Genomic DNA, 13,782 nt, shown 5'->3' on the forward strand with positions numbered 1-13,782 from the left:
AACTCATGGAAAGATGCGATATTTTCAATCCCCGACACCATATCAGCAGGTTGCATTAGTTGACTTTTGCTTTGTGGTCAGAAATTAAATTTAATCACTAACACTTGTTTGTCTGAATCTCTTTATAATACAAGCTGACATGCGTAGAGTAATTTACCATTGGCCCGACTGTTTTTTTTTCACACGTTTTAGAGCAGAGTGGTATAGCTTGAGGCCCTGGAGTCATGTGGCCTGGTCTGAATTCTGATTATTGCTTATTAGTGGTGTGGCCTTGGCAAAGTTACTTCTCTGAGTCCCAGTTTCCCTATCCATGAAACAGGAAAGTTAATTTTATGTCAGTTTGACTGGGCTAGCAGGATGCCCAAATACCCAGTTGAACATTATTTCTGGGTGTGCCTGCGAGGATGTTTCTGGAAGAGATCGGCATTTGAGTTTGAAGACTGAGTAAAGCAGATGGCCTTCCCCAGCATGGGTGTTCATCATCCAATCTGAGGAGGGCCTGAATAGAACAAAAAGGCAGGAGGCTGAATTCTCTCTCTGCCTGACTACTTGAACTAGAACACGGATCTTCTCTGTCTGCCCTTGGTGCCCCCTTCAGACCAGAACTGGAATCTACATCATAACCTCGCTGGCTCTCAAGCCTTCCAACAGTACCGCTGGCTTTCCTGGGTCTCAGGCTTGCTGATGGAAGATCATGGACTTCTTGTCTGCATAATGACGTGAGCCAATATCTCATAATAAATCCACCCATCTATACATCTATATCTCCCCCTATTGGCTCTGTTTCTCTGGAGAACACTCTGGGAATTGAGATGATCCATATATGCCATATATAGCATGGTGTCTGGCACATAATAAGAGAGTTTCAGGAGTTGGCCACGGTAGGTCTTATTCCATGCCACACTCAGAGATGTGATCACTCAAGATCACTCAAGGGGATAGGTCATAAGCCATAGTGTTGGTTCATACTTGGTCTATTCCTATGTTCTTTCCATTTTGACAAGAAATGCAGCTATTAATTGGTAAAGCTATCTAACACAATCTTTATTATATTGAATAATGAAATAAAAGAAAAAAAATTATTCTGACTTGAAAAGAATGATATCATAAAAACATTGTATTTTTGAAGGGTGATCCTGTGCTGAAACATCTGGATTTGCAACGTAACTCCTGGAGCAACTGTCAATTAACATAGTTTCTAAATCTCAGTTCAGTAAATATCACCCAAGACATGTCCTCAGTCTGAGATGTGGTCTAGAGAGAGTGTTTATCTTTGTGCATTACCTGACCCACTCACTCAGCTTTTTAGGAGATCCTGGGTGGCAGTGGAGGCCTGGCCCTTACCTCATCGGAGAAATCCGGATTCTGGGAATGGTGCAGAACTGCTGTGTGGGCCGCTGAGGTGAAGAGAGGCCCTCCAGGTTTTCCATAAATACACTGTTTAAAAAGTTATGAGTTGAATGATTATGAGTGTCTGAAATTAACCCTCAGCACACAAAAAAGTCACAACTCTTCAGTTACCAATCCTGGAACAAGGATGAATTTTGTGATAACTTGCCAGGCTTAACTGATATCTAATTAACCTTGAACTTCTTGCACCCACTGCCTTGTATTTCTTATACCAGGGTGCTGCTGAAGAAAATCTGAAGGCTTTAATTTATTATGTAGCTATCACATCAACCTGAATTAGTTTGTTACTTTTGATTACCAGGAGATAAGAGCTAAATTGTTCAATTCTGATTCCTGCAAGGTGGCCTCTTAAAGGGGCCCATGGTATCCAGCTCTGGTTTGGAGTTTAAGGCAATCATTCGTGGGTGACCACAAGGTTTGGTTGGACCCCAGCCCCTGACATGTCAGCTCCCAACCAAGAATGCTGAGCTAGAAGGATAGGGCTCGTTCCAGGCTCCACCATATTGCATTGCTATTCTACCCCAGCCCACAGTCAAGCCAGGGGATGTCATATGGTACTTCCTAGGCACGCAGCTTCAAAGTTCCCTTAGCCCAAGGCTCAGGGGCCCTCTTCTGGAGTCTGCTGTATCTCTGTGTGATCCTTTAGAAGGCAATGACACAGGAGACCCATTCACCTGCTATTATTCCTCTTTGCTAGAATTTTCCTCATAAACATCGTACTAGCAGGCCTGCCGTGCTTGCCATCTGGTCATTGCCTTTGTTTGAAAATTCCATTTTGCTTTAATTTTTCTCTCCGATGCTAACTGATGTTACTGTGGAACTTGGAAACTATGGAGACTGACAGTGGCTCAAGAATATTTTAAAGAACTCTTTCTCCCCTGCACGATTCATTCAATCACTCAGATCGATTCTCCTTCTTCTGAATCATGCTACGAACCTTCTTGGTACAGAGAACACGACTGGTACCTGACAGAGCGCTTTAAGAGATTATCTCAGATAATTGTGGGGCTTAGTTAGAAATGGGCTTTGTCCTTTACTATTCCATCCCTCTGATTCATTCAAACTGGGAAGATCTGACCACAGGCACACTAAAAATAATTTTCCCCTCTTTTTATGGGTTACTCTATGTTGTTTGAAGTCCTTAAAATAAAAACAGTATATATCAGAGATGAACTCTGAAAAATGACATCTAGTTGCACTTTTGGAGGTTGAAAAACACAGTTCATACAAACCTTGTAGTCTTATGTGTTTTATTAAATCATGTGATCAACAACAGGGACCAACTTCCCCGAGCCATCTCCCGGCTCCTTGGGCAGCAGGCCACATGCTCCTTCCATGGATGTGAGCATCCCATGGGCTCGCTGCCCTAGCCGCTGGGCCAACATGCTGCAGCCCTTCGGCACAGGCCGCTCGAGGGCCACCTGGGATGTGGCATTTTAAATCAAGCATGCTGCTGAATTGAGAGGCAGGCTCTTTGAAAAGGGCAGAGTCTTGCAGAGGGGAATCTTTGCATTTATTTCACACTAGAGTAGTTTCCTTTTTCCCAAGTCATGAAAAGCTAAGCAGAACTATGAGACTGCATTTCTAATAGATCCGGTTAATGATGGCTATTAAATCAGGTACATTTTAGGAAATCTAACACAAATGTATTGACTTGCTCCTCTTTCAGTCACACTCAAATAAAAAGCTCCTTGGCAGTGAGGAGAACCTATTCACCTGCCTTCCCCCCCTGGGTGCCGTATTCCCTCGTGGACTTGGCTCACCTTCATGGGCTTGGCACCTTCTTCATCAGAATTTTTGAATTCAATGCACACGGTTATATTTCGAGCCTGGAATTACAGAGAGGGGAAAATGGAAATTGTAATTTCCTGGTAAATAACACCAAAAAACCCAACAATCCTAGTGTCTAAAATAAGTAGCTTCTAATTAAATCTGAAAAATGTAGAATACCCAACACTTTCTTGTGACATTATCCATAGTGCTCAGAAATAGCAGAAGGACTTGGAGATATTATTTAAAAGGGAAGAAAAAACTCACATCAAAAGGAAGTAGATATGCTATTTTCAGAGTATCTTAAGAAACTACAAAAAAAGAAGCCTAGAACAAAATAATTTAGGGCTGACTTTAGAAAGGATTATTAATATTTTATAAACTGTGCATCCTTAAACACTTTTAAGGTGAAACTCCTCACTGCCTCTTATTGAGCACGTTCTGCAAATGGATTTTTATTCCAAACTGTTGACCTATGATAATTTGTATTTGAACTTTCAAGAATCCATCTTAATATGATCTCAGTAGGGTGCAGAGAGAGCATAACGTTTCAGAAACATACCATACCTTGTTGAAACATTTCTGGCTATCATACTTGAGGTGCCTGGGGTAAATGTAAATTTGATTTTTGTATACTCTATAAGGACGGCAGTACTTTGTTGAGTCGTAAATAAATTCTTCCACCTCGACTGTGGGTTCTGGTTGAGCTGTCACATCGAAAGGCTTGACAGGGATAAAGGACGATGTTACACAGTCTTTAAAAATCAGAAAATAAGAGTTTGTCATTTAATGTGATTGTTTAAGGTGAACAATACTTAACATATTTTAAAATGAATCCACTTGAAATAGAAACTCTGTATTTGCAAAGGAATTTATGTTAAATTATGCAAGCACGAAAAATTTGTAGGAGGTAGGGATGATAGATAATCAAACCATTTAACATCAAAATTGATGTCTCAAAAAATTGGTAAATCTTTTGGATGGATTTATAACTATTTTCTTTTTGCATTAAGCTTCACATGAAAACTAAATTTCAACTGATGATTCTCTGAGCACGCTAACCACGTATTACAAGATAAGGATTAATCCACTGGCCTTTACCTAACATTATAAAAATAATACAGATATTGACAGAACAATCTTTGTCCAATGGGTCTATTATGGATAGTACCTAATGGATTGATAGTAAGTTTTCCCCATGGAATGATTTCACAATACAGGCCTGCAGCCCTCCCTCTGCATTATTTGATATAATTTATTCTATTTTTCCTTTCCAGTTTTTACAATCTTGAAAAATCTAGCCTTATAGGAACAGCCTAAGGAAAATAAAAAAGACAATTTGAAGTTTGTAAATCAAAACGTCTGTCACTAAACAGCTTGGGGGCTGATGTTGTGGTCACGGGAAGACAGAAGGCCTTCTACTTTCCTTTACCCCATCTGGAATTTTCCTGTGTTCAGAAAAGCAAAATGGTTAGCTAAATACGCTTGGGAATCAGATTACAGTTTTTTTCCCCCCCAAATCAATTATAATATTTTTATTATATGTTCAAATTTCTCTAATGTCCTATAGTCATTTCAAAGAGAATATTTTATCTTTCTCTTTCGTTATTTTTCTTTTCTGTAGGTAATAAAAGACAGACACATCTCACAAATCAGGTAGAGGAAATGGCTTAGTTTATTCTCTGCTTTTCTACACCAATCAATATAAAAGTGATTTGGAACCATGGTTAAAATGCTCATTTTATTTCATGTTAAAATGATTTGTAGAAAAATTATAAGAATGAAAAACTTAATAGTGCTAATGGTAATTCAAATATCCTATGGTAATAATCTTTTCTCTCTCTCTCTGTAGTTCATTTTAGGATGCCTTTATTCATTCTTTGCATCACTAAGAAAGTCACTAAAAGGCAGAATCAGAAGTAACAAAACAAAAAAAAACCCAATCTTGTCACTTACGAAATAAATTCTGAAATTCTTATTTATAAGTTAATAAAAGGTCCTTCTAAAATTCAAATTTTCACTGACATAAATAGGACTTTTAAAAAAGATACATGCTCCCTGTGTAATAACAGAGTCTAAAAATATTCCAGCGATAATTACAAGGTGACCACTTGGGGGGCTACCCACACATAGTGTTTAGAGCAATCCTGTGGCACACAGTATGGGGGAACCAGCCCAGTATATTAAGTCAGAGGAACTGGATAGAATATAAATCCCCCCATTATGATTACTGACATTCTGAACCTGACATTTCTCATTTACAACTCTTCAGGGTTTTGAGGATTAAATGACATAATTTAATACCTTGCCGGGTGCATGGTGCATACCAGATACACATTAGTTTACACTGAATATGGTTCCTGTCCTATCATACTGATAGTCTGTCTTAACGGAGAAACAAGAAGGCCCAAATTTCTATAAGATAATGAATTCCACTTATCCCAAAATTTGAGAAAAAAACTCACAAAGTTTTGTAACTAACCAACTATCCAACCAACCAACGAATCAACCAACCAACCAACCATCCAACCAAAAGACCACTAACTATTTAGAACTCTACAAGCAAACCATGACATCATCATCATACTTGGATGTTCCAAAGGAATGTTGTCAACAGCAATATCCAGGCTTCCAGGGATGGTCTGTGTTTTGCTTACTCTGTCAGCCCTGTGAAAGTAGGGAACAGAAACACACACACGCACACACACACACACATACTGAATTATTCTAGTTGTCCAGAAAATGAGTCAACTGTAATTCTGAGCCTTGATAAGAGTAAACAGTACAACCCTAAACAACCTTGTGAATGATTTCATTTAGCTGGTTTTATATTGAAAACTAAAATTTATGTAATATTGCCAATAAAAACAGAAATCAGTGAGGGGTCAAGTTACAGATATTCTGAAGAATGTTTTAGGTTTATTTGCACCTTATTTCAGGTAACATTTATATAAATGGCCAAACAAGTAAAATAGTAAATACGGTAAATAGATCGTTTGTTAATAAAAAGTTCTAGTATTTGAACTGGCTTAAGTGATTTTACTTTCCTGAAGACTCTTAAGAAGTCTTGAGGACAAGGCTGGTCGTTGCTACAGTTGCTAAGTGGACAGTCTGCTTGTTCCCTCTTCACCAACAATCAAGGACAAGGAGCCTTTTCCTGACTTTGGTTCTTCTGCCATTCCCCTGCTTCGTGAATGTGTTCAGACACCCTCTCACCACCTATCCCTGTCCCCACATTCACTCCAGTTCTCCACCTCTCTACCCAACCAAACCTTCTGACCTATTGTCCTTTTGCAGTAAGGTGAAAGTTCCTTGAAACTGATAACAATTTCAAGTGTTATCCCTTCTAGAAGACCTAACAGGAAGAATAATTATAGTGGTGGGTCCAACCCAGCTCTTCCCAGTGTGTGAGAGCTGACTGTTAAATTTTCAATCCTGCAGGTGTCAGGGGAGTAAAAGTTTAAAGGTAAATTGCTTATCATGAGAGATCTTATCATCACCAGATGTTGAATGCGTGGTGATACATTTAAAAAATGCTGTGGCTTTTATAAAGTTTTTCTTCTTTTAACTTTCATTGTCTTTTCCAAAATGAATTTGAATGATAGAAATAGTATGAATTATTGTATTCACAGCAATGAATTGCTCTGTGGAATTTCAAAACATAGTTCTAAAATTCCTTAACACTCCTATTTAGAGGTGTCTGTATCTCCTTTCTTTGAATCTAGGCTGTATGACAGCTTGACAGTATATTATGGCAGAAATGCCACAGGGACAGTTTCAGGGCCCTGGCCTTAAGAAACTGGTAGTGATCACTTTCTGTCCCTTGGGACACTTACTCTTAGAACCCAGCTATCCTTCCATGAGGAAGCCATAGTATTTGATGGAGAGGCTCCTATGGAGAAGAACCAAGGTCTCTAGTCCACAGCTCCAGCTGAGCTCCCAATCAACAGCCCATGTCAACTTGCCAGTCATTGAATGAGCCGTCTTGAATGTGGATCCTCTGTCTCCAGTTGACCTCTGCCAGCTGATGCCATGTGCAGAAAAGACAAGCCCTCCTTACCTAACCATGTTTAAATTATGGACTCTGGAGGGGCACCTGGGTGGCTCAGTTGGTTAAGCGACTGCCTTCGGCTCAGGTCATGATCCTGGAGTCCCGGGACCGAGTCCCGCATCGGGCTCCCTGCTCAGCAGGGGGTCTGCTTCTCCCTCTGACCCTCCCCCCTCTCATGTGCTCCCTCATTCTCTCTCTCTCAAATAAATAAATAAAATCTTTAAAAAAAATAAATTATGGACTCTGGAAAGTAAGTGATGTTGTTCTTTTAAGCCACTAAGTTTTGGGGTGATCTGTTACATGGCAATAATAGTTAACTGACATGGTTTCACACTCCTTCCATATAATTCTAGCAACTTTACTTTTGTTGTGTCATTCAGGCATATGTGAGTTCATCTGTAAAGCATCTACTTTCCGGAAGAGTTTGGACATTCGAGAATCAGGTAATCAAATACTGTTTATGCAGAGTTAATAAATCAATAGCAGCAATGTAGCTGATTCATGTTAATTTCAAGAGTATCCAAAAACCCTACCTTCTGTAATCTGACACTAGTTTTAGCAGGTCTTCTGTTGAAATCTTGCTACTTTCTTGTCTATACAACGGTGAAAATCTTGAGTCTCTGTCCACATTTCCCTGGTTGTCCTTAAATACTGATCTGAAAGAAAATGATATTTGTTCAGGTTGGCAGGTGAAAATTGTTTACCAAGTTGTATTTTTAAGGTGACCAATGATTCAATTTCCCATTTGTAGTGGAAGAAACTCCAGGAACTAATGAAATAAAAAAGACAAGAAAACTTCTTAGACAAAAGTTTCATTTAAACACTATCTTTGTTATCTTTAATTCTTTATTTTCAATTCAATATTTATAGGGACAGCAGCCCACTTATATTACATTTATTTATGATTTAGTAACATATCAAACCTTGGAGTATTAGGGGAGGAATAAGAACAGGTTAGTCCTTTTTTTTTTTATTATTTTCTGGGCAAGCCAGGGCCACCTCAGTTTGGGTGGTGCCATCAGAATTTACGAATAGTGGAAAAGGGATAAGGTTGTGTGTGTGTGGGTCTAGAGGGCCAGACTCCTGAAACGCTTTCTTAAATTTTAGGACAGAGACAAAGATCAAATGAAGAACACTTGAGTCAGAATTTTGTATTAAATTAATTAATGCCATTTATTTTTTTCCTTGGTCCATTTCATTGGAACTAGATAGATTTAGTTAGAACACACAAATTGTTTCTGTCCAAATAGTATAGTAATATCAGGCAATACAAGGAAGTATACATAGCACACTTAAGGTTATTGTTTCTTCCCCATAATTAATCATATTCCATGCCTATCAAAAAGAAATTAGACCTGTGTGTAATTAATTTTTCATTAATGTTAGAGAGCTGCTGAAATTTTATTTCTTCTAACTTAAGGAACTTGACTAGACTATTTCATTACTCCTTAAATTAACCAAAGATTTCAATACACAGGCTGAAGTGGCCATTTAGATAGATATCTGATCGAAGAGCTTTAGTGTCAAATAATACAGAAAATGGGCCAGAATGATATTTTTAGACTGCTTCAATCTTTCTGCTCATTTTTCTCTGTTAAGTAGTCAGGGAAGGGGAAAAAGTTGCCGTATCAAATAACACTGGGGAAGCAGAATGAAAATACTTAACTCGAAGATAATTTTTATTTAAATATTATACAGGGCTTCTGTGTGCACGACATGTTAAAACCAACACGATGTATTTACAACACAGGAGGAGGTTGAACTGAGCTTGAGTAGTGTGTGTGTGTGCGTGCATGCGTGTGTGTTTTAATTAACCAGTCACTATAAATGTATCAATAAACAAGGGTTGTATAACTCTGCTTTTAGCCACAGCTCTGTCCTGGAAAGAGCTCACTTATATTGGACACATTGTAAAGAGAATGAAGAGCACAGCACCGTGGAGAAATACTGCTCACAGAGCCATACACACTGGCCTTGCTCAATAAATATGCTCACTGGCAAGAGAACAGAGAACTGATTCATTTACACAGATGGTTTCAGGGTGGCTGGGATGTTGTGCTTCGTTCCAGCTGCCACACTTGGACAATGATAGTATAGGGTGAGGGTCTCAAAACCACGACATTTGGAGTATGACTGAAGAAAACGCACTGTTTAGCCTGAAGGAAAAGCAGCTTAGGTATCCCCGAGAGCCTCATTCCTAAGCAGCATGAATAGCTGTGACCCGTAGAAAGAATAGGGCATATTTTTTTGTGGTTAATGCAAGATAAAACATAAAAGTAATTGTTGCACTGTACGCCTTCTCTAAAGATATAGATATAAGAATGAAATTGTTCTTTTAGTTTTGTTCAGTTTTAAAGAAAATCCAGGGTTGTGCACTGGTCCATTCAGAATGTCGTGTAAGAGGGATTAAAAAAAAAAATCAGTCCTTGTGTGGATTTAGGCACATAAGATTGTGCGGGCAATATATGTGGAAAGAGTTTCCTCTAACAACAAGACACATTGGGTGCGCCTGGGTGGCTCAGTTGGTTAAGCGACTGCCTTCGGCTCAGGTCATGATCCTGGAGTCCCGGGATCGAGTCCCGCATCGGGCTCCCTGCTCGGCGGGGAGTCTGCTTCTCCCTCTGACCCTCCCCCCTCTCATGTGCTCTCTCTCATTCTCTCTCTCTCAAGTAAATAAATAAAATCTAAAAAAAACAAAAACAAAAACAAAAACCCTTCTGGGCGCCTGGGTGGCTCAGTTGGTTAAGCGACTGCCTTCGGCTCAGGTCATGATCCTGGAGTCCCGGGATCGAGTCCCACATCGGGCTCCCTGCTCGGCGGGGAGTCTGCTTCTCCCTCTGACCCTCCCCCCTCTCATGCTCTCTCTGTCTCATTCTTTCTCTCCAAATAAATAAAATCTTTTAAAAAAACAAAAAACAAAACAAAACAAAAAACAAGACATATTGGTAAGGCTTGACTTTCTCCCAAATCAAAGAGTGTAAAATACCCATTGTAGCCATCTGAATAGGTTCTCTTTACTTCCTCCAAGAATAACCTTTCTTTTTTTTTTTAAACCATAAAACAGCAGTACAGCTGGTGCCAAAAATAAGAAAACACACCAAATTCATTTCAGAAAAAAATGTTCAGAGTGATGAACATCTGTGCATGCAGTAGTGGGTGGGATGGGTTGGATCTGGGTAAAAATATGGTCATAAGCTAAATTGTCTATTCTATGCTTTTTAATGGCAGTTGATTTTAAGGGCCGAAATGTTTTAGGGTACACTCAAAGCTATATTATTAGGCAAACTGCAGTCTAGAAAATATAGTAGGAAAAAACCTGGCCAGACAACCAGCATATCTAATAAAGGACTGAAATATGTCAGCAGGCTAGTTTATATCAAAACGGCTCGAGAGACCAAGAGCCCTCCTCTGATTCAGTCACCATTCATTTGAAGCAATTTCCACATTGTGAAGAGGAAATTAAAATCTTCTTTGGCTGGATCTTTTACTTATTTTTTGTGATTAGATTTTCCAAGCGGTTTGACATGAAATCTTTAGAACTGTGCTGGTAACCATTTTTTTTCTCAGATGTCAGAGAGATTTATGTATATGCAAGCTGTATGTTTATACACACAAATTGGTGGTGTCTCCTGTTTCCCAACCTACAACCAAACCACTCATCAGGCATTAATGTAGCATGAGCTTGTGGTTTTGTTGGCTTTCCTGTCCTGGACATAATTACTCCGATAGCCAGTAATATTGTCAGTCTCCCTTGAAACTTCATCTGTCATTCTTTCAGCATATTTTACTAGACAACTTCACAGTACAATTGTTACTTCTCCTTACAGCTCAGTAAGGGGTAATTCTTTCCCTTCTTTTCCCCACATTATTCTTCACTGTCCCGAATTTACCGGAAAGGGGAACTTGCCGAAAATATTATCTCCAAAGGTAACTTAATAATAATCATGTAAGAATAGTGACTGCTAACCATGACTGTATTTATTGGGTACATATCTGTACTCATCAATCCCTGCAACAATAAATTAGGTATTATCAGTCCTCTTTTGTACATTTGGAAAAAAAAAAATTGAGGTAAGGGCAGACTATGAGCACTTGTTTAAGTTCACTTGGCTACTAAGTAGAATTGAGATTTCAAAACCAGCTCTGGCTCTCAAATGCCTGCTTCTAAAACCTCACAAAAGTTCTGGATCCTTTAAGAGAAAATATGCTCACCATTGTAATTATGCTATATTTCACTCTTGCCAAGGGATACCTTGCCTCTACATGCCCCAACGGGTTTTCTTGGGGGAACTGAGAATACCTATCAATATGAGAAAATTTGGCCAGCAAATTAGAACTAGTTATCTTTTCTCTGGAAGCTCATGAGAAATAAAAAACAATGAAATTCAACATAAAGCGTTCAGTATATTCAAATACTATCTGTTCCATGCATTAGATGTGGGCATTAGCTGTCCCTGCAGGGAGAGAGACACAAGAGAGACAGAGTGTTATGGGTGATCTACTTTATGCCAAGTGCTTTTGTATCTGAGATTGCACCCATTGCCCACGAAGTGGGTGCTGTCAGCTTCGTTCTGTGGATGGGACCCTGAGACCCAGAGAGAAAACTTGCCTTAAGTTACCACTCATAAGTGGTGGCCTGATTTGGACCATGTCTGTCCAACTCCTAGGTCTGGTCTCTTTCTCCCTTACAACAGGGCTGCCTTAGGGCAAACTCATTCCTGGAGACCGTGTAAGTCTGTCTGCTCACGTTTCCCCCTTTCCCTTCCCATCCACCTGTCCCCAACTTCAAGGAACAACCTCAAAATGATAAAAAATACTGGTGGATTCACTCTGGTTATGCTCATCCCTGGGTATTGGGAGACCTGAAAATGGCAAAAGTAACAAATTCTGCCTTCTTTCTGGATTTTAAAGTTACTGCCACTGGGACAATGTTACCAATACCCAAATGAGTACTTGCGAGGTTGTCTTACTTTGTAGCACTAACTTTTTAAAGTTCTTTGGTTTATATGTTGCTAATCTTTCTTCCTTAGGTCTGTGCCAGGCTTTTCCTCTTTTTAAATCTTATTTTATTTAAACTCAGTTAATTAATATATAGTGTATCATTAGTTTCAGAGGTAGAGTTCAGTAATTCTTCAGTTGCATATAACACCCAGTGTTCATTACATCATGTGCCCGCCTTACCGTTCATCACCCAGTTATCCCAACCCCCAGCAATCCCTTCCAGCAATCCTCAGTCTGTTTCCTATAGCCAGGAGTCTCTTATGGTTTGTTTCCATCTCTGATTTCGTCTTATTTTATTTTTCCCTCCCTTCCCCTACGATCTTCTGTTGGTACTATGCTAAGTGAAATAAGTCAATCAGAGAAAGGCAATTATCATATGATTTCACTCATATGTGGAATCCTCTTTTAAGAAATTCCACAAGGCAAAGAGATTGAGAAGGACAATAGGAATTGATCTTTAACCAGATCCAAAAAGCAATTCTTGTTCTTTATGTAGAGGTTATATGTCCAGGAGGATGATTCTACCCTCAGTGTCCACATAACTCAGCATTCCTAACAGAGAGTGAACTGGTACTGATATTTTGGCTATGCTAATCCGTAGCAAAATTAAAGAGTTTAGATGATCAAATTGATGGTTTCATCTGATGAAAATATGCAGCTGCATAAGAAATCACAATGCTTCCATCTGAATTTTATGCACGCCAAACTCTCAGGACTGATATAAGGTCAAGGGTTTATTGAACCAAATATGCATAATAAACAAGTTATGACTTCGATTCTACCAAGAAACCATAGCATATCTGGTCATGCACACACATGCACTCAAGTCATAGCTTCAATCTATTATAAGCTGTCTTACTAAATAGTCTGTAAGACACATGTTTCTGGGGAGCACTGAGTGTTTAAGAAGATGACCACAGTAATATTCTTCTAGGCGTTGATATATTAAAAATACTGGTGGGGGCGCCTGCATGGCTCAGTTGGTTAAGACTCTGCCTCTTGATTTTGGCTCAGGTCATGATCTCAGGGTCATAAGATCGAGCCCCATGTCAGGCTCTGCACTCAGCGAGGAGTCTACTCTCTCTCTCCCTGGGTCCCTCCCCACTGCTCGTATACCAGGTAGCAAAGAGATGTTCAAACTGAAGCTTCCAATGCAAATTATAAATTCATTACTGTTCTGTTGATTGTAGTTGTCAGCCTACCTTACCGCCCAAGCAAAGGGCATGCGGTATCTTCCCAACTTGCTGAAGAACTGCCTGTTGGATTTTAGTATCTTTTGTGCATACTGAGGGAAAAATACATAAAAATAATGTTTAGAACACCTCTTTATAAACTGTCCAAGTAAAATGCTAATACATACTTTTCCAGATTATCTTACATTGAAACCCCGGAATTCTGCCTCACTGGCCTGCAGAGTCTGTCTGGTAAAGAGCCACATGCTATTCTCTGTGTTGGATCTACTGTATTGTGTTCTGGAATTTTCACTCTGCAAATTTCAAATATAGAAAATACCTTTGTCTTCTAATGCCAACTCCCCCCTTTTTTTTTCA

General features: G+C 39.3%; 1 protein-coding gene across 4 annotated transcripts in view; it reads right to left on the reverse strand.

Moving 5' to 3' along the window:
- DOCK10 (dedicator of cytokinesis 10) overlaps positions 1-13,782 on the reverse strand; it is a 256,600-nt gene that overhangs the window by 73,879 nt on the left and 168,939 nt on the right. For all 4 annotated transcript variants that reach the window (XM_064587156.1, XM_054505990.2, XM_045867857.3 and 1 more), the window contains exons 14-19: positions 13,435-13,517; positions 7,765-7,887; positions 5,768-5,847; positions 3,748-3,935; positions 3,174-3,239; positions 1,345-1,437 (exon numbers count right to left, since the gene is read on the reverse strand). In XM_064587156.1, coding sequence (XP_064443226.1) covers positions 1,345-1,437; positions 3,174-3,239; positions 3,748-3,935; positions 5,768-5,847; positions 7,765-7,887; positions 13,435-13,517 — 633 coding nt within the window. The remainder of the gene's footprint in view (positions 1-1,344; positions 1,438-3,173; positions 3,240-3,747; positions 3,936-5,767; positions 5,848-7,764; positions 7,888-13,434; positions 13,518-13,782) is intronic.

This window comes from Mirounga angustirostris, unplaced genomic scaffold, assembly GCF_029215605.1.
Source record: "Mirounga angustirostris isolate CCGP_5_RB_7025 unplaced genomic scaffold, mMirAng1.0.hap1 SCAF_3, whole genome shotgun sequence".
Taxonomy (NCBI): domain Eukaryota; kingdom Metazoa; phylum Chordata; class Mammalia; order Carnivora; family Phocidae; genus Mirounga; species Mirounga angustirostris.